At 48.0% G+C, this 19,902-nt stretch overlaps 1 protein-coding gene across 11 annotated transcripts in view; it reads right to left on the minus strand.

The window, feature by feature from the left end:
* The window catches only part of DTX2 (deltex E3 ubiquitin ligase 2), a 71,073-nt gene extending 52,407 nt beyond the window's left edge, over nucleotides 1-18,666 (minus strand). For all 11 annotated transcript variants that reach the window (XM_014609882.3, XM_019493464.2, XM_019493463.2 and 8 more), the window contains exons 1-3: nucleotides 18,573-18,666; nucleotides 11,249-11,617; nucleotides 3,998-4,604 (exon numbers count right to left, since the gene is read on the minus strand). In XM_014609882.3, the coding sequence (XP_014465368.1) occupies nucleotides 3,998-4,604; nucleotides 11,249-11,528 (887 nt within the window). In that variant the 5' untranslated portion in view covers nucleotides 11,529-11,617; nucleotides 18,573-18,666. The remainder of the gene's footprint in view (nucleotides 1-3,997; nucleotides 4,605-11,248; nucleotides 11,618-18,572) is intronic.
* Between the last annotated feature and the right edge of the window lie 1,236 nt (nucleotides 18,667-19,902).

Raw genomic sequence — 19,902 nt, forward strand, 5'->3', positions numbered from 1 at the left:
TTAGGACTTGAACAGTTATTACTTAATGAAGCAGCCCACAGGAATCAGAGGGTCTCAGTGCTACTTCTGATGGTCAAAAATGACTGTATGACCTGGGAATCATTGCAATCTTTGCATGTCTCCCTTTCCCTCATCAGTAAAAGGAAGCTAATACATTCCTCTGAGAGCAACGGGAAGCCTTAGTTCTTCTCTGTTTGCAAAACTTGTGTGTGAAAGGCTCTTTACAAAGGAACACCATGAACCAGCAGCTGATATTGTGATTACCTACAAAGGAAAAGCTGTCAAGGATGTCTGAACATGTTTGGAGAGAGGAGAGGAAGGCGGTTTCTTCCATTTGCAGAACCCACCCAGTCATGCTGACATGGGTGCTCCTGTGAGGGAGCAAAAAAATGGGTTATGGCACAAAGCTTTTATAAAGTAATAGAGCAGAAAGGAAGCAAGAAGGTTACTAATACTCAGAACAGGGCCAAGAGCCACAGTGTTGGCCTGGCACTTCCTAAAGCAGGGGTCAGCAACCCCCGGCACGCATGCCGAGCATGGCACACAAGGCCATTTTGCCTGGCACACCACTACCAGCTCAGGATCTAAGCAGCTGCTGCCAGCCACAGAGCCCAGGCTTCTCTGTGGACCTGCTGCAGTTGGGAGGCTGCAAACAGATGCCCCAGGCTCTGACCTGTCGGCACTGTGGCACCTTCCAAGGTAGACTTTGTGGTTTTTCCGGCACTCTGGCCAAAAAACGTTGCCTACCCCTGGTCTAAAGTGGTAGTAGGTCAGGAAGGATACCAGAGCATCTTGCCTCCCCTTATAGATGCATGGTACAGACAAAAAGTCCAATTTCATCACTTGCCTGGGAAAGGGGATATAAACACAACCCACTGAGTCACTGAAGGTAGTAGGTGCGGCTGGTGAACTCAGACTGGTGGGGCAGTGGAGCATGCGGGGGGGGGCGGGGGCGGGAGGAGGTTGCAGCTGGCCAGGAGCAGGGGGGTTTGCAGCTTCTCCACTAATGGCCAGAGTACCCAGCCAGCTGCCAACACCTTCCCCCCCCGCCGGCTGGCTGAGAACCCACAATAAGGAGGATTTTAGCCAATCACAGGCCAGAAGGATCAAAAGGGGTCAAATTCTAGTTCAGGACATATGATCAACTGCAGAGCGTGCCTTCCATATAACACCACACCCTCTCAAGCAGCCTGACCCCATCCCAAAGTCCAAGCCGCAAAATGACTTCAGAAAAAAGGCTCAGAAAAAACAAGCCCCAAATAGTCAACTTTTGCAAAGGAAGATTCTATCTGGAATGGAATCAATTGTGGCTTTGCTGCATGCCTAGTCTGGCTCTATCATAAATAATGCTTGCAGCATCAGAGTGTAGGCAAAATAAATCAGCTCCATGCTTGTCCAACATCAACTCACTCTGCATTGCCCCCAACTCGTTAGCTTCGAGTAAAAGAAGAACAATCAAAATGGCTTCCCTGGTTTTGCTGGAGGATTCATTGCAGTCCCAGATGCAGCTCTCTCAGACCTTAACTGAAGGAGTGCAGTTTTTTCTGCATAAACATCTTTATGATTAACTGTTTATTAGCTGTTTGAGTTGAATGGGTGTTAACAAATGTTAATGTTTCTACCACCTGAATAAAAACTTCCTACTCTTCCAGCACCCACCTTTCACTTCCTAGATCCTGCGGTAGCATATGAACTCTACTAGGTTCTCCAGGCCAGACGATCTTAGAGATTTCCAAGTACACAAAACCTGGCTTTCTAATGTGAAAAAAAACAAGGGAAAGGTCCAGATGGAGGAGCAGCATCTTCCAAGACTGCTTTATCTATCACCAAAGGAGGCATAAACCTATGCTCCCCCTTCCCTCCAATGCATCAGACTCTGGTTCTGATGATCTGTCCCACTGGTTCTATCCCCCTCCCCTGGTGAATGCCAGCTCTTAGTTTTCACTCTTTTTTTTTTGGTAGTAAAAAAAAAAAAAAAAAAAAGCAATTCTTGTTGTAAAGAAATCAGAAAGACCACAAATAAAGCAGAATGTTTGTGACACTATGGAATCTTATTTGAAGTCTCTGGGCACCTATAGGAGTGCAGCAAGGCAGCTCCGACGCACTGTAATTACAGCGTGTTGGAGCAGACTCCATTAATCGCTCCAGCAGGCTCCAGCATATGTGTATCAGTGTCCCCGTGTTAAAAAATGGCAGCAGAAGCTGCTTTTATTAAAACACCCCATCCCCCACGCCCAGAGCACATATATAAGCAGCCTCTGGAGTCCTCATGAACAGATCTGTCTCATCCTGGCGTGAAGTGGCCAGCGGTGTCCCTCAGGTGTCTGTGCTTAGACCGGTGCTTTTCAACATCTTTATCAATGATTTGGATGGGGGAGTGAAAAGCTTGCCGGCCAAGTTCACGGATGACATCAAGTTATGGGGCAGTGTGGTCATGCCATAAGATAGGCTGCAGATACTGGACGGCTACAGAGTTGGGCAGACTGGAACCAGATGAAGTGTGAGGTGCTCCATCTGGGGGCAAACAACCCTCAACATACATACAGGCTTGGTGGGGACAGCTTGACTTGCACCATGGCCGAAAGGGACCCAGGGGTACTGATCGACCATTGCATGAATATGAGCCGTCAGCCCGACGTGGTGGCCAGCAGGGCAAATAACACGCTGGCATGCATCAACCAATGCATCTCGTGTAAAACTAAGGAAGTGGTACACCTGCCGTACTCAGCACTGGTGAGACTGCAGTTGGAGTACTGTGTCCAGTTCTGGGCGCCACACTTCAATAAGGATGTGGAAAAACTTGACAGGGTCCAGAAAAGAGCCACCCATATGATAAGGGACTTGCAAGACAAGCCATATGAGGAAAGGTTGAGGGATTGGGCCTCTTTAGCCTAAAGAAGAGAAGGTTGAAAGGGGACTTGATAGCGGCTTACCTCTTTATCAGAGAAGTGCATCAGCTCAGTGAACAACTGTTCACTAGAGCACCCCTGGGGAAGACCAGGACCAATGGATCCAAACTCCTGGAAGGCTGCTTCAGGCTTAATACCAGGAAAAACTTCTTCATAGTCTGGGTGTCCAGACTGTGGAATAAACTCCATCCAGAGGTGGTACAGTCACCTACCCTGGAGGTTTTCAGGAGAAGACTGGACAGTCAACTCGCTGGGGTCACTTGATCCCAGCTGTCTTCCTGCCTAGAGCAGGGGGGCTGGACCTAATGATCTGTGAGGTCCCTTCCAGCCCCTAACAATCTATGAATAATGTTTTGGTGTTTGTACACCTAGCAGTGCCAATTCTGAGTGGCACCCATGGTACTCTTTAAAAGATCTCATGGCACCCAAGGGTGTGGTGGCATCCCAGCTGTGAATCACTGATCTAGACTCAAATGCCCACTAGGTGGTGAATGCATTCTAGGACAGAGGTAAGCAATCCCCAGCATGGGTGCCAGAGTGTGGCACATGTAGGCATTTTGCTTGGCATGCAAGCTGCTAGGGGCCCAATCCTTGTTGTGGAAGTGCAGCACTGGCCCCTTCCCCACCATCCACCTTGAGGCAAGTGTGCACCCACTGCTAGCAACAGGGCAGGCCAGGGCTCTGCAGATCCCAGTGCAGCTGCTTGCACCCTCCCTGATGACTGCTGCAAGCAAGCCAGGATCCGTGGCAGGGGCCTTCCCAAGCCTAGGCCAGCTGTGGCAGGGAGCCGGGAGGCTGCAAGCAGCTGCCCTGGTGTCTGCAGAGCCCCAGCCTGGCTCATTGGTAGTGGTGGGGGCACATGCACCTCAGGGTGGACAGTGGGGAAGGGGCCAGGGCTGCACTGCCATAACAAGGATCAGGCCTCTCATGGCTCCCCTGCCATCCACCCCTAGCATGCCAACACCTTACAAGTTGAGGTTGCAAATGTTTTGAGCGCTGCCCAAAAACATTGCTGCCCCCTTGTTCTAGGGCATTAGCTACTGTTCCATCAAAGAACTTGCTGTTTTACACTTAATTAGATGACATACCTGACACCATTTGATGCGGGCTGTCCTGTGCTTGGGCCTCCTGTGCTGGGGCCTCCCGTGCTGGCAGGCTGAGGCAATGCCCATGCACCATGTGTGTTCAGTCTTGGGGCTGACCTCGATCCAGACAAGGTTGGCTTGTTATAGGGCACGAAGCCAAGACCGGAAGAACTTACTGCTGTTGTCCTACTTGAAACCTGAGGTACAGCCGAGGAGCTGGGTAGGTTTATGGAGTGCCGATACCGCGTAGTAATAGGGCCAGTCCCACTATTCAACAAACACTGCTGGCAAGAGCAAGCCATGCCCGTGTGAAGAGGCCCTGTGGCAGCAGTCACTGGATAAGGAGTGTCCAAGCGCCTCTGGATGCTTCGGCGGTAGAGGGTGGTCTTGTTGGTCTGGACTTGGGATACTAAATTGACGTCATAGTTGTAGCCTAGGGGCCCAAGGTCCACGTGTTGATGGCCACTGGCATAGGCTTGTTCCAAGAACACACAGACATTCATCTCATATGGTGACCAGCCACCCTCATCGTTTTGCCACTCCCAGATGACCCCCTGCCCAGCAGCGGAGTCCTGAGGAAAGAGGTGTCTACGGACTGCTCGCATCGTCCCTGGATTAGGAGAAAACACAGATAAAGCCAGGAGGTAAGTAAAGACCACTTGAAGACTTGGCAATGTAGTAACTATGGACACTTGACATAAGCACCCAAAGGAATTAAGCACCCAAACCCTATTAGCTGTCTTGGGAAACTGGAATCTACCACGCCACTAGAAATCATGATGAAGAACAATGAGACTTTTTTTTGACTGACAAAAGGCTGCTACCCAAGACTTGCTGTGCATCAGATGTAGTCTTCTAAAGGCTGATTTATATGGAGACATGCACTGAAATGACCTCTTGGCTCAGCAAAGCAAAGCAGTTTTTCTAGTTTTATATGTTGTCAATAGAGTTAAAGGGAGAGGCAGAGGCAAACCTGGGAAAGCAGCTTTGGAAAGTCTAGAGAAAGCAGCTGTTCATACAAAGGGAAGGGGAACAAAACCAGAGCTGCTGGCTAAAGGGCTATTTTAAAACAGCAGTGGGAGCTCAGAGCTGAAATCTGCTCAGGTACCAAAAGCTCTGCTTCCTGGTTGCTCTCTGCAGCTGGGAACAGACAGGATTAAGCCAAGAAGCACATTCCTCTTTGTTACTTTTACCTTTCTCTAAGCATTAATGAGGGGAAAGCAGCCAACAAACAGGAGAAATTAAACCTCGACAAAATGTCTGCCAGCACCAGAGACCAAACAGCTTCTTCTCCTCCTGGGAAAATCTCCAGCTCTTTTAGGAGATCAAGGCATGAAAATCTCTAATGCTAGTGGGTGTGAGGATGCAAACAAATGAAGACCAGGAATATATCAAAAAAGGATCCAAGAAGGCTTTTCAGAGCATCTAGCATGCACATAGGAACACTTCTAAAGGCAACGTGGTAGCTCAGGACCCCAAGTTTCATTATCCAAGGTGACTTGGGACTTGTTTATGCAGCAGTCAGAGAAACATCAGCAGTCTCCATGTGCACAGAAGTATCATATCATTGCCTGCAGCTAATGGAGTCGAGCATGAAATTTAATTATACTTAACACCCAGCAAGTGTATTTAGGAGGAGCAAGATAAATTAGCCTACAATGAGCACCATGCTGCTGTATCTAGGTTACTACTGGTACCTAAACAAACTTAATTAAGTTAGGTCGAGTATCTACACTACCATGCAGCCCAGATGTATCTTAAGGCACTTAGATGATGAAAGTCACTGGAACTTAGGGTGAAATTACACCATACACTTAAACCATACTAACGGCACTTAAAATGTGAGGGTCCATGTTTTAAAGCTCATTGACTCGTACTAAGTGTCCTTGAGCAACTCAAGTTATGCTGCTTCAGACAAAGGTTACCTCTGAGCCATGCTACCTAGCTCACGTTAGGGCAACTTCAGGCTGCTCCACAGAGATAGAATAAGCAATTTGTAGTCCTCCAACACCACTCTGAACTCTTGCCTGCTACCCCTGACCAGGGATAGAGCCTAGGATTGGTATTCTGGATCCTAGCCATCACCCCCTTTAATGGTAAGTCAAAGTTGTACAGGGAAGAAATGGTATTGACCAGGGTGCTCAACCTGTAGCCTGTGGGCCAAATCCAGGCTGTGATGCCGTGTCAACTGGCCTGCAGGACTCCCCATGGTCTGGAAATTTGGCAGATGGGGAGTGGTGCCAAATCTCCAGACACATGGGGAGCCCCAAGCCCTGTGCACTGGATCCAGCATCAAGTCCCAGAATGCAGGGCCAAGTGGAGGTGGCAACAGGCCTCACTCCCCATGTGAGTGGGCTGTTAGGGGGAGGCTCTGGGCCCCTGGAAACCAATCTTACTATGCAGGAGGCAGGATGGGGTTATGCTAGGCCCCAAAGCCCAAATCTGGCCTGCAGACAGGCCCCATACCACTCATCTGGCCCATGGGGCCATAAGGTTGAGCACCAGTAGTATTAACACTTAACATGTGACTGTTCACAGCATGCTCTAACTTTATCCTTGCTTAACAAGCCATGGATTCAGTATGGTTTACATGTAACATAGAGGGCATTTTTACATACGTTCCTGATATAGTGTTGGGAGCAGGTGTATTAGTGGCGCAGTGTGTGTCAATGCTGAGAAAATGCTGGCAGTGTGTTGAACTAAAGTACATCAAACGTGTTTTAGTTTAAAGCACACCACCACCATTTTCTCAGTGCTGATGCGTGCTGTGCCACTAATACACATGATGCTCGTCGATTTATGTGCCCAAGCAGACTCAATTAATCAAGTCTGCTCTGATGTGCTGTTGGAGCAGATGCCCCGCATGTGTGCAAGTGCTGCAATTTCTTGTTTAGACTCAGGTCCCAGTAGCACTCAGTTCCCTCCTGTGTATCTTCTATGAAGACAGAGTTTGGTGCTTTTGAAAATATTCCTTTTAGTTGCGTGGGCAAGATGCATCTTTCTATTTCTTACTGTGCTTTGTTGATTTTGGGATAGTGCTTATTTGGTTATAATATACCAACAAGACTCTGCACAGAAATGCAGAACTGGTCTGGTGACTCATGGTAACCAGACCAAGTGGATCCAATTTATTCTTCAAAGCTGGAACATAAAGGCTGAGAAGCTCTTGCAGGTAAAAGAGCTAAAGAATGAGAATAAGAGGGTTTACATGAAATTGCCCCAAATACTTAAGCTAAAGTTTACGCGTGTAAATACAGCAGACTTCACTTATATGCATATTGGAGAAAGGCACCATGGCTTCACTGCATTACAAGATGCTGGCCCCAGGTCCTTGCCTACTCCTCACACTGTAGCAAACACTGGCTATCTGCACATCACCTAAGTGTTAGGCAAGAGCACAGTCACACTGTTTACAATACTTTGTAACCCAAGATACTCTATTTACTGGTAACTGCATCATTGGTAAAACTGACAAGAAGCCATCAAATTCAAAGCTTCTATAGCAACCTTGAACTAGCTAGGTCCAGGCAATTTCAAGGTTATTTGGAGGTGCTCTGAGAAACAAAGAGCCTTAATGAGGCAGGAAAAGTCTGTTCCTCTATTTAATGAACAGTGCTTACATTGAAAGGGTCTAACTGCACATCCTTTCTTCAGTCCCCAGGCTAAAACAACCATATATCACAAAGCCCTGATTTCAAATAATAATGGGGGGGGGCACTCACAGATCCACAGTCCCTTTCATTCAAGAAATCAGAGATGTTTCCTTTGGCATCTCCAATGAATAATGGTGGATGTCAGGGCAAGTATTACATTGGAGACGGATCACACTAGAGTGACTAGAACTATCCAGTTCAATACTCTCCATATATAGCATCCACTTCTGCCACTGAAGGAGACAGGCTATTGGGCTAGATGGACCATTTGTCTGACTTATGTTCTTAAGAATTTATGTGCTTTTCAACCACTAAACCTCATGACTCCTACCCCCCCCCACCCCCCCAGTAAAGTAGACAGGTATTCTATCCCTTCTACAGGTGGGGAATCTTAGACATGAATCAATGAAAGCAAGACTTTTCAGTAAATCAAAAACAGGACTAGACCAGAAAGAACTTAGGGGTCCTCTAGTGCTCCAACTCCTGAATGACACCGCCCAGCACCAACCTCACTAACTTGGGGGGGGAATTCCCAGATACTTTAAAACACTGTCCCCAACAAATAGGACCTCAGGAAGACATCTGAGCATAGCTCAGGACCACATATTTTAGATGCCAGTTATATGGCTTTGATGGCATAGTAAAATACTGCTTCAAAAGGCAGTACCTCCTCAGTGGAAAAGCATTCAAGGGGCACTGTTTACTTTACAATCCTAAGAGCGCTGAAACTCTCAGCAGCACCAGAAAATGTGGGAAATGCTACTTAAAAGCTACTGAAAGCAGAGGAGTTATGGCAACTTCTCCAGTGCTGGACCCAAAACCAGGCTGGACTCTGCTAAGCCAAATCTCAGGCTTAGGAATTCTTGCGGGCCAGATTCTCAGTTGGCATAAAGTAGTGTAAATGAGCTCAGGGGACTGATACCAGCTTGAAAAAAAAATCAGAGCTCATGGCTGAAAGTAGGTTGTAGCCACAACTTCCCAGCTGTTCTCTGCAAATTAACATCTAGCATATGGGAATCAACTGCATGGCGCACAGGTGAAGGAATGTATGGGGAAGAAGCCAGGGATGGGGTTACAGCCTGGAGGCTAGTAAAAACCAAGGGTTTAGGGAGGACAGAGCAAGCCCGTCCTTAAGAGAGTTTCAACCATGTTGGCTAGAACAGTCTACCGTAATGTCTCAGTGGTGGGAAGAAGGGCTGCTGTGGCTCAGCTGGGGTTAGCAGTTAAATCCAATGGTCTAGCAGAATAAGGAACAGAAAGTATGAGGTGCCATGGGGGAAATAGTAACAAGCCTGCGAAGAACAGAGCTGCAGTCCCTTGTAACCAACACTGGGAAGAGGTCGCTTTTGGCATCAGCATCGTGGAAATCCTCCAGCAGCCCTTCTTATCTTGCCCTAATGCTGCTGCTGCCTGCATGCCAACTCCTGAAGCCTGCCTATGATTACTTCCTAGCTAATCTGCCCAGGACAACAGCTGTGACTTGCTCCTAATCCAGCGTGTGGAATCCGCCTCTGCAGCTGTCACTACCCTTGAGTAGACATGTTGGGCCCATGACCACTGGCTTCCTGTTATTCTCCTAGTTTCCTCTGAAGAGCCTGCTTTCAGGTCTCACAGCTAATGAGAAGGCAATGGCCCACTTTTTTTCCTAGAAGTGTTTCCAGCAGAGGGTTTTTCACCTCCAGCACATTCTGAAAGTCAGTCTGAAGGTCACCTGATCACTTAGAAAGGTTGAGAGGCAAGGAGGCTCACACACAGAAACCGGGATTTGGCTCAAACAAGGACAGGAGAAAATAAGAGGTAAAAGCATAAAGGTCACAGCAAAATGCAAAATAGAGCACGTAGCTTTGTGGGGTCAGTAATGTATCAAATACCCCCAGCCCTAGCAGTACCCAGTTGGAATCCCAACAGGGTCCTTTAATTTAGCACATCAGCCCTTCACAAACATTTTATCCTGCTGGGGAGACTTTCAGGTAAAATGCTCTACAATGAATTAGCTGCTGCAACATTAAAGACACCATCCCACAGTAACAGAACTCCAGGGACCATGGCCAACATCATCACTCCCCTACCCTAGTGGTTCCACCCCACAGGAAGCAGATGCATTTCAGTGGTGCTGCAACAATATAGTTTGCTGAGTGTTTTGGAATCTACTGAAGTGAAAGGGATCTGAGAGATTCAAGACAACAGATGGCACCAGTAGGTGTTTTCATGATTCAGGGTCAGAGCATCCTTCTGCTGAGGAAGAATATTTTGTTTACAGGTTGGCTTGAAGGACAAAACTGTTCGATGCCCCTTCCCCAGGCTGTTCACAAAATTAGGCTGTTCTGCATTAAGAACTGGACCCACTGCTGAGTGCTGTGAACATTGACTCATTGCAATTCTGGCACAAATTCTCAGTAGCAATTCAATCCCACTGGCTGTAACTACAGTCAGAAATGGGTGGGTGTGGGTGAGTTTGGGGAGAACTGGCTACCAGTTAGAGCAAGGTTTGAGTCAGGGTACCTGGGTTCGATTCATAGCTACACCACTAAGACAGCAACGGAAAGAGGCAGCCACAGTGTGAGCCTGGGTGATCTCTGCCAGAAAATTCTGAGCACCACCCAAACAGGGATGTCAGTGGCCTAAGAAAGATTGGTACCGAGCCAGTTAGGGCCTTACAGATCTCGCTCACTCCACATGACCTGCTAAGGAAGGACCTCACTCAGGACACCTCCTTAAACACACTTCCTCGCTAGGCCCAACCCAGTCGTAGCTCGGTGACTAATGTTAGAGTTATAAAGTATAACTATGAGCCAGGCCTGTTACTGTGCAGGCTGTGCTGGTGTCTGTACACATCAGACAGCTGATCAATCAGATGCAGTTGTCAAAAAGATTAGAAAGTAGGGGTCCTTTTCCAGGGCCTTCAAAGTAAATTTGAGGTGCTGCATTAAGCTCCATCACGTGCTGTGAGGAAGGCATTACCCCATCCTATAGATGGGGAAACTGAGGCACAGAAGGGCTCCCATTTCCAAAAGCAGTCATTAACTGTGGGTGTCCAGAGCAAGATCTAATTTTCCAGAGGTGAGCAGACACTTAGGAGCTCTGAGGGTGCAGGGAAACAGAATGGACCCAAATTGTCTAAGGGTAATTATCCCAACTGAACAGATATTGAACCACTGGCTTGAGTGACCTCAGAAGCAGAAACTGTGAAGAGAACCCAGGCCTCCTGGCTCTTAATCGTGTACCTTATCCACAATGGCTAACCTACCCGCCTTCCTAGAAGATGGGGAAAACCCCAGGAGAATGAGCGCAAGCAGGCAGCTTTCTATATCATTCTGGGGATCAGGTGTTGACAGAATCCTGCACGGGGTGCAGAGCCAAGCCCAAACAGCTGGTGCTACTGTCCAAGGGAACAGGGCACTCAAACCACAGCATTTTAATCATAAAGGAGGCCTTTTTATACAGTTCTTCTTGAGTGTGGGTGTGTGGGGTGAGGGAGGAAAAGGAGAGCCCTTTGCAAGATCCTGACCCTACAGTGATGTAAGCACAAGCTCCCACTAGTGAGCTCATTGATTTCCTAAGAGGACAGGACTTGCATGTAGCCAGGTAAGAGATCTTTTACCCGTGTCCTGCCGGAACTGCATCAGGCTTGGGATATCGATGACGTATGGGGCCAACATGGCATCTGCATGGCCCAAGGGGATGCTATTATTAGCAGGCCCTGGCCCCAAGCGCTTCCCCTTCTGCTGAGAGGCCTGGAAAGACTGTTCGATGTAGCTGCACACGCTCCCTTGGTATGGCCTCCACTTGCCAAATTCATCTTGCCACTCCCACACTGCCACGGCTCCAGGGCTGCCACTCCCCGGCACAGGAGCGGAGAGTCCCGATGGTGCTGCTGCCATAGTTCAAGGTCTTACGCTAAAAGCGAGAAGAGCCAGGGAGGTTGACTGGCCAGCCCTCAAACCATCCTTTTTAACAGCATTTGTCAGGCCTGCAAAGAAAAGCAAAGACAAGATATGCAAAGTTAAGGAGAGCACTCCAGGGCTGGAAGCAAAGGAATGGGAGAAACCCTGTTAAATGGGGGAAGGTCTGAAGTCAGAGGGTCACGTTGCTGAATGATTCGAGGGGCTATGACAAAGCTAGTTTTCATTCCATCCAGGAAGAGCGCACACCAACTGCTGAAACTTCCTTAGCCTGACGAAGGGTTTTTGAACCCGAAAGCTTGCTTAATAAATATTTTCCAACTATTTGGGTTGGTCTAATAAAAGATATCAAATTCACCCAAGGAACCTTGTCTGCTCAAAGCTAGTCAGGTTCAGAACCAACAGGTAAAATGCAGCTGTGGGTGCTGCTTCAACCCTTTTGCCAACCCTGGTGGTTTTACAACCAAGCCATGCCTCTCCACAGCCCCCAGACTTCTAAATTACAGCAGAAGCTCTCTGGAGCAAACACTCTTGGCATTATACGCCACCAAGCACATTGCTGGTGCTTACATATACAGGCAAACATTCCCAATTTTTGCTTTTCCTCATTTACTTTGCAGTACATCCACAGGCTCAGATCTCAACTCAGAGCCCCCACCAGGTCAGCCCTGCAGAGAGGTCCGACTCCAGACCAGAACCTATGAGCAAGCCCCTGTACACATGCATCACCAAAAGCATCCCTGCAGCATAGAGGGGACTCTGTCTGTTAATATACAATGTGATTCACAGAGCGAGTCCTCCACAATGACACAGGCACTTGGGAGCAAATGTTGGGGTTATGGGAGAGCAGGGCCCATTTAAGTCACAGTACAGTCATCTGCTGTCTGGAAGATGTTTCCCATGACAGCTGCTTTATTGAGAGGCTTGAGTCTCTCAGCAGCATCTGTCGGAGGCAGGCAACACAGAGAGAGACATCGCTTTAGGATGGAGGAAGATCCACTGCTGCAGGTGACACATCTACCAATCAGGTCTGGCTCGTTATTTCAGACTAATCACAATGGAAGACCAAGGCCACCTCCTGTCTGCGTTCCCCAAAGGAGAGCAGTGCTATATAGGGAAGAATGATAACATCCTTGGTAAAGCCTACATGGGTGACTCATAAACAAGTCCTAGTCCTCTTACCTTGGAATCACTGGTAGCAAATGAAACTCCTTCAGAGTGCTGTATGCTAAAAAAGTTCTTGCCCCAGGAATGAGACATGGATAGCTGGCAATAGCACGTCATGCATCAGGGCTGGGTATTCTACTGCGTGGGATCACAGATCACATGAATAAACCACAGGAACAAAACCCAACACCTACCTCTTGCTAGTTCTTTTTACACTGCGTTTCACACAAGCACCTGGCAACACTGCTCTGATAAGACGACTATCATTGTTTTGAAGCTAAACTCAAAGTGACCTAGTTCAGAGCACGCCTGCAGAGTTTCCCATGCAAGGCTGGTGCACAGCATATGCCCTGCACTCCCCCTAACTAAGGGTTTCTTGCTTTCCATATACTATACCATTAACTGTAAGAACCAGCAGCAAAGCAAGCTGACAGTGGGAGGCTTTGCCTCCGTGTTGGAGGCATCGCACCACTTGTTTTTGTTCCTTTTAAAAATATAGTGGCAAAAGAAGGGGAAGAAAGATCAAAGCAGAAATCAATCTACTTACATGCCCTCCTCACCCTGTCATCTCCCGCAAAGCACTAATGCCCATGTGAGGTCAGCCTGTTACCTGGTACACAATAAAATCCTGGCTCACAATTGGCTGAAAATGATCAGGTAGGTACCACTTACTTCTTGGAGGGCCAACAATGCTTTTGAGTTCTGGACCCACATTAGCCAATCGGCTCAAGCATGCAAATTAGGGCATCCTGACTGGCTGCAGACAAGTTCTGTGTCAATATACGTTCACTGCCCAGGATATAATGGATCCTATTTCCTGAACTTGGAAACTGACCCTTTAAAAGGGAGGAGGGTCTCAACCTATGCCAAAGTGTGCATCTGGATGAAACGCGAGCCTGCAGCTGTTTGGAAGGATTGTGAAACAATCCATGTGTGTTCCAGGGCCCAGCAAAACACTATGGTAACCTAAAGTTAGAACTGGACACAAGCAATCATGGAACTGAGGACAGTTCTCTTAAAAAACCCCAGAAACATTTAGAAACCTGGAAATTCAAAATTAAAGTCACTCACACCTCCTTAACTCTGACCCTGGCCTCCAGCCTACTTCTTGAAAGATGGAGGCAGTTTGCAACAGGGTGTGGTAAGGACCTTAAGAAGTTTGTGGTCTCAATATGTGATATATCCACTGTATTACCATCAGGCACCAGTGGCAACTTGCTACAGCCTCAGATACTGCAGCTACATAGCAGCACAAACTCTCACAGCATGCCCATTGGCCTGCTACCTTCTGTTACTCACAGTACTTTTAATCAGCGATTCTGAACAAGGATGCTGTGGCCGCTGTCCTCCCCAGTCCAGTGCCCTGTTTCTATCTCAGTGGTGCCTATAGCTGCTCCTATAAGGACTGCAGTCTTGCCCCTGCTGCTCTCACCGTGTACCAGTTAGATCAGTGGTTCTTAACATTTTGTTAGCATCAAGGCAGCCTTCCATATCTTTCTGAATTTAAATTGTAGCTCAGTGATTCTCAACTGGGGTGCCACAAAATTCAGAAAAGTTATGGAGGGAGGTCTTGAGGCTAAAAAGATTAAGAATCACAGCCTTCAACTGCAGGAAATGGCTGTGCTACCATAGTGTCAAGCACAGTGAAGTCCTCTCTTTGCCAGCAGATCCTAATGCATGTAAAAAACCAAACTGTTCAAACCTGAAATGTTTAAATTTGAGTTTGTTCTTCATGATTTATGCTGCTTGCTTGATTGTTAGCTTGGGCTCAGTTCCTGAATTCAGCTCTGCCTGTCCCTTGTGACTTGACTGGGCCTTGTGTGAGGACTAACCCACATGGATTTATTTAATTGTCAGATTTGGAGAAGTGAAGGAGGAAAACAGTCTTTGCAAATTTCACCTATGTTTCTGCTCATATTCACCTCTGTCTTCCCGAACTGGAGTAAAGCATTGCTGGGCTGGAGATCACGAGGCTGTAGGAGAAAACGATTTCTATTCTATGAAAATCTTCCTACGTTATACTTAAAACCTCTCAACTGCAGCTCTAACATCCAGATGACAGAGTCCCTTTAAGTTTCTGCCAGTGCTAATAAAAACTAAATGGCACAGTAGTATGCACCACAAGTGAAAAAGAAAAAACCACGGGAACCCTTGATCTGGGCTGTGATTGCAGGCTGTCTTTAAATACCAACATAAGGACAGTCTTACAATATGTGAGCCGTTTGAACATGTTATTCAAACAGGAGGGCACCCAGCAAAGAACCACCAGGCACTAACAACACATTCAGGAAACGGGAGGTCCACAAACAAGTGGCTACAGATAATCACCATGAAGGGATTACATTTGAATTAAGGGGCTGCTTTGGCTAAGCTAGCGGGCTCTCAGGCATCAAGGATTGGCAGCGTAGGTTCATTATATCACTGTGGGTACTCTGTACCCTCTGCAGTTCCAAAATCCCAAAAGGAAGAGCAAGGTCATGAGGTTTAACAAATGCCACTGCAAAGCTAATGCAATTTTAGGTTCATTCTGTTCTGAGCATGCAGAAATCCCAGAGCAATCATCAACCCTTGCTCAGAGCAGGCTAGGGGGAGGAGAGGGTACAGCTGCAGAGCATCCTTGGGGCCTTTTCTGTTCCCCAGCCCCACAGGCCAGAGCAGACCCTGCCAGATCTCCAATTAAGCAGCACAGTGAAACTTACTAGAATCACATCAGTTCCAGGCAGCCCCCCTGCATCAGGGTAGGTTATGCAACCTCCCTCCATCATCCCTACATCAGCTTTTACTGGAGCCAAAAACCACCTCTTAGAAATACATGTATTCCTGATTTGGGGTTCAGAGCAAGCCAGGGGCTGCCCCAGCCACCTGGTTAGGAATTCATAGATGCGAAAGAAAGACCAATCAAAAACTCGCTCTGGCCTGAGAGTCAGGAGAGCTGGGTTCAAGTCACTCAGAAAACAAAACAGAAGCAGTGAAACAGAGTGAAACATGCACCTACCCTCTAGATCAGTGATTCTCAACCTTTCTAGACTCCAAGCACCCATTGATAGCCTGAAGACACCACTCAGAAAATGCCAGCTCTTTGTATTCACACTTTCTTTGACTACAGAGAAATAATCGAGCAATTATTTCTGAGTTCTTTCTGTTGCAAAGAACTCCGAAAAAACACAACAGGTCAGAATACCTGTGTTTGCCTTGTGAGTCATGTTTGTACACCTACCAGCACTAATACTGTGTGGCACCCCGTGGCACCTCTGAAAGGATCTCAAGGCACCCCACAGGTGCTGTGGTACCCTGTTGAAAATCACTGCTCTTGATAAGGCCAATTTCAGCCATGACCCTACGCAGAAATTCGGAGGCAAAACAAGTTGGGGGTGATGCTGTCATTTGTCCCAGGAAGTGTGCAAATGGAAGATGAATTTACCCACTTGTGCATGAACTTAATATTCCTGGCAAGATATACGAAAAGACTGGGCTAGAAGGAAATCAGCAACTTGCTAAGTCACAAAAATTAACAGAGCCAAAAGATAGAATAGCACCCACCCAGACCCAGGAGCAGCATTATGTCAGTGACTACAAGGTAACAAGTCCCAGCACCTAGTCCAACAGAGAAATCAGATTAATAGGTTTCCTTCTGGTTTTTGCAGTCAGATTTCAACATGCTTTAGGATGAGTCAGAAGTCCAACTCCCATAGGCAGCCTGAGCCTTTGTGTCATCCAACTCGCATCAAATCTTGTCACCTTCCATTACAACATACGCCAATTTGAAGCCCCGTAAGACACAGGGAGATATAAATGAGACATGGCATGCCACAAATGAGGACACATCACAAGAGAAGAACAATACACAGCACTGCTCACATCTGCCGGCATAAATACCATCAAGCAGTTACGATCATCCACAGATCTATCTACAAGGTTCTTTTACAGTGCCAGTCTCAGTCTGACAAGTCAAAAGGAGTTTAAGGAAGTCATGCTGATCTATGTGAATGCTAATGGAAGAATTAACAACTGCCAAGTAAAAGCAAGGGAAGGACTCACCCAGCCTGATATGAGAGATTAGAGAACCATAAATTCCATTTCGGGACCTTGCAATCACTGCACTTGCCTGCAGATTATGAAGTGAAGATTGCAAGCGGATTTGAGATCAGCAGAATGATTTTCCAGCATTAAAGACTTCCTACCATCAGCAATTTATAAACTGCAGGAGCTTTAATCAAGATAAGGGACCCCCTGGACAGAGCCCTTTAGGAAAGCAGCTGTCAGTTATGATTTAGAGAGATGACAGATAAAGAAAGAATGGTCTGTTTCTACAGATGGCGAAGCTGAAGCAGTAATGTGACCTGCTTATGATCTCAAAGAAGACCATAGCAGAGCCAAAAAGTGAACTCAGTAATTCAGTCTGAAGTTGGTACTTTAACAAACAGGCCTTTTCCCACCACTTCCCACTTTAACCCCAATGGAAGCAAGTGTGATGAATATTTTCTTAGGGTGTTGCTCAAATACAAAGTTAGGGAAGACTGCATTAAAAACTCCCAGCAGAAGGGACTGTTTGTTCAAAAGCAAACAGCAAGAGCCTAAGAGCAAACCAGAACATAAGCAAAACTGAAACTGATACTGCTCAGTCAAAGGTCACTGTAGTAAACTACTAAAAGTCAAAAATGGATTGTCAATTCAAGCAGTTTAGGAGACACAATAGCTCTTAGCCACAGCAGGAAGGAAATCCGATTTAAAAACTTCCAGTGCCCCGTTAAAGAATCCTAATCAAGAAACCATCGTAATTTGAAGGCAGGCACCACACCTAAGTGTCAAGGTGCACAATTACCTAGGGAGACTGGCCTAAAGTTCAAACACTAACCTGGGAACTTGGGTTCCAGTCCCTGCTTAGCGCTGGGTGACTCTAAATAAGTCACTGCATCTCTCTGCCTCAGCGTCCCACCAGTAGAAGGGGGGTAAGAGCACTGCTCTACCGCATGAGACTTCACCAGAGATTAGGATGCGATTGTATACTATGACAAGAATACACAAACTTACTGCCAGTTCCTAGAGCAGCAGCTCAGACTCCAGCCCCTGCAACCAGACCACGAACAGGCAGAGCCGTTCTGGGTCCAGATGCAGGTTCAGAGCCAGGGGTCGGATCCTGCTGAGCATACCAGACGCAGTGTTTATCGCCATAAACAGTCCCCTTGTGGCCTACAAGACAACTCTCAGAGCGTGACTGCACTGAACAGGTTCGCTGTTACGCTGGCTGGGGATGTGAAAACATTGCACCACTAACGAACAAGTTTCGCCGGCACTTCTCGCAATCCAGACCAGGGCCTTGGTAACCAGTGTTCGCAGGCTCTGATCCCAAAGACGCGAGAGTGAAATTCCTTAAAGCCGAGACAAAGGATACAATTTTCAGGAGCCGGGGAGCCAGAGTCTGGCTTTTCCAGGAGCGCGAGTCTCACTGCACCTCGGGGGATTTGGACAGCGAGAGGCCCGCGTCGCTCCCGGGAGCCACTGGCCCACACCCCCGCGGGCAGCTCCCACGGGCCCGGCTGCTCCGACCCGCCGACAGCACTGGAGCCGGTGGGGATGCAGTAAAACTCCCGCTCGTGTCGGGGCCTCAATCCCCATCCAGAGGGAGGCGGACAGGCCCGGTCGCGCTGACGGCCACGCGTGACACCGGCTCCGGGGCCTAGTGCGGCCGCCGCGGAGGGGCACGGGCACGGCTTGGGGGCGACCGCGGCCCCGGGCTCCCGCGGGTGGTGGGGGGGAGGGGCTCCCAGAGGGCGGCAGGGGCAATTGGCTGGAAGCTGCCGGGACCCCCGCGGCCCCACACCCGCCTGCTCCCCTCGGCCCGGGACCCAGGCTCACCGTGGCGGTGCGGCTCCTCAAACGACGGCGACCACGACTGGGCAACGACTTCCCGGCGCAGCCCGGCGAGCCCCAGCGCGCATGCGCCCGCGCGGGGCATGCTGGGGGATGTAGTCCCGGCGGGCGGGGCCGCGCGCTAGGGGGCGGGGCGAAGCGTGGGGAGGCTCGTCCTGCTTCTTCACGTGGCAGCGCGGCTCTCAGCTCCAGGGTCTCTCCCTCTTCCTCCGCTGGTAGCAAGTTCCCCTCACCTCCTAGCTCATGGGTTTACTCTCTGGTTTCAGAGTATTTATCATCATCTCTTCTTTGTCTGCCCCTTTTAATGGAGAGAGAGTTGCTGTCTGTGCTGCGTTTCGAGAGCCGGCTCAGATAAAAGCTGCTTTGCCCAGTGACGTTGTGGTGGATTAGATGGTGGGATCAAGACATAACGATGAGAACAACCTGTTACAGGGATAACTAGCAAGGCTGGGGAAGGTGATTGAAGAGGGGCATTTTAGGATCTGAGACTTCCAGCAGGGAAACACAGACATTCTTGTAAAGAAAACCGTGTTTATGCATCGGTTTTCCATCACTCTGTGCCTCAAAGAAGATTCATTGATGCAGGTTAATCCTGAACTCGCGTCCTGTTTTCTGCGTTGCTCTGGGTTCTTGAACCCTCCGACATCAAACGAGCCTAAGAAGTCTGAACAAGAATCAGATACGGCTTTGAAACCAGCGTCTGATGAACACTAATCATCCCCATTGTGGCTGTGAGTGATAAAGGCAGGATTGCAGAAGTGGCACAAAGGAAGAGAATTACCTGCAGGATTAAATAACCTTTCTGTTCTCAGCCTTAAGGATGAGCACTGAAGAAAGAGCTTCATTTCTCCAAAAAGATTTGAAAAGCCTTACAGGGAGGGGGCTCAGTTCTCTCCTCTGCCAAATTCAGGGTCAGGCTCGATCACACATTTTTCAAGAACAATTCTGCATTGGTGGAGACAGCTGGGTTAAAACAACCTCACTTCTTCCCACTTCTGAGACATTGGCAATTTTTATTCTGAGTCTTTTGTTGAAAGCTTTTTATTGTACAGAGCAGGAGGATTGATTTTTTTTTCTTTAGCTCTAATTCTCTTTGGTGCTTTAGAATTGCTTTGCATTCTCTGTTCTTCCCTTGGATGCAGTAAGGGTCAGGACTTGAGCTCAGAGATGGGCCAGCCATGAGGGGTGGAGATTGTCAATGTTTTGTGGATTCACCAAACTAGCAAAGAAGTGTCCAAGACAATAAGAGAAGTTTGCAAAGCTGCTGCAGCTCTGAACTTTGGGTCAGTCCTCTTGGAAGAAACATGAATGTGAA

The sequence above is a fragment of the Alligator mississippiensis genome, chromosome 14, assembly GCF_030867095.1.
Source record: "Alligator mississippiensis isolate rAllMis1 chromosome 14, rAllMis1, whole genome shotgun sequence".
Lineage (NCBI taxonomy): Eukaryota > Metazoa > Chordata > Crocodylia > Alligatoridae > Alligator > Alligator mississippiensis.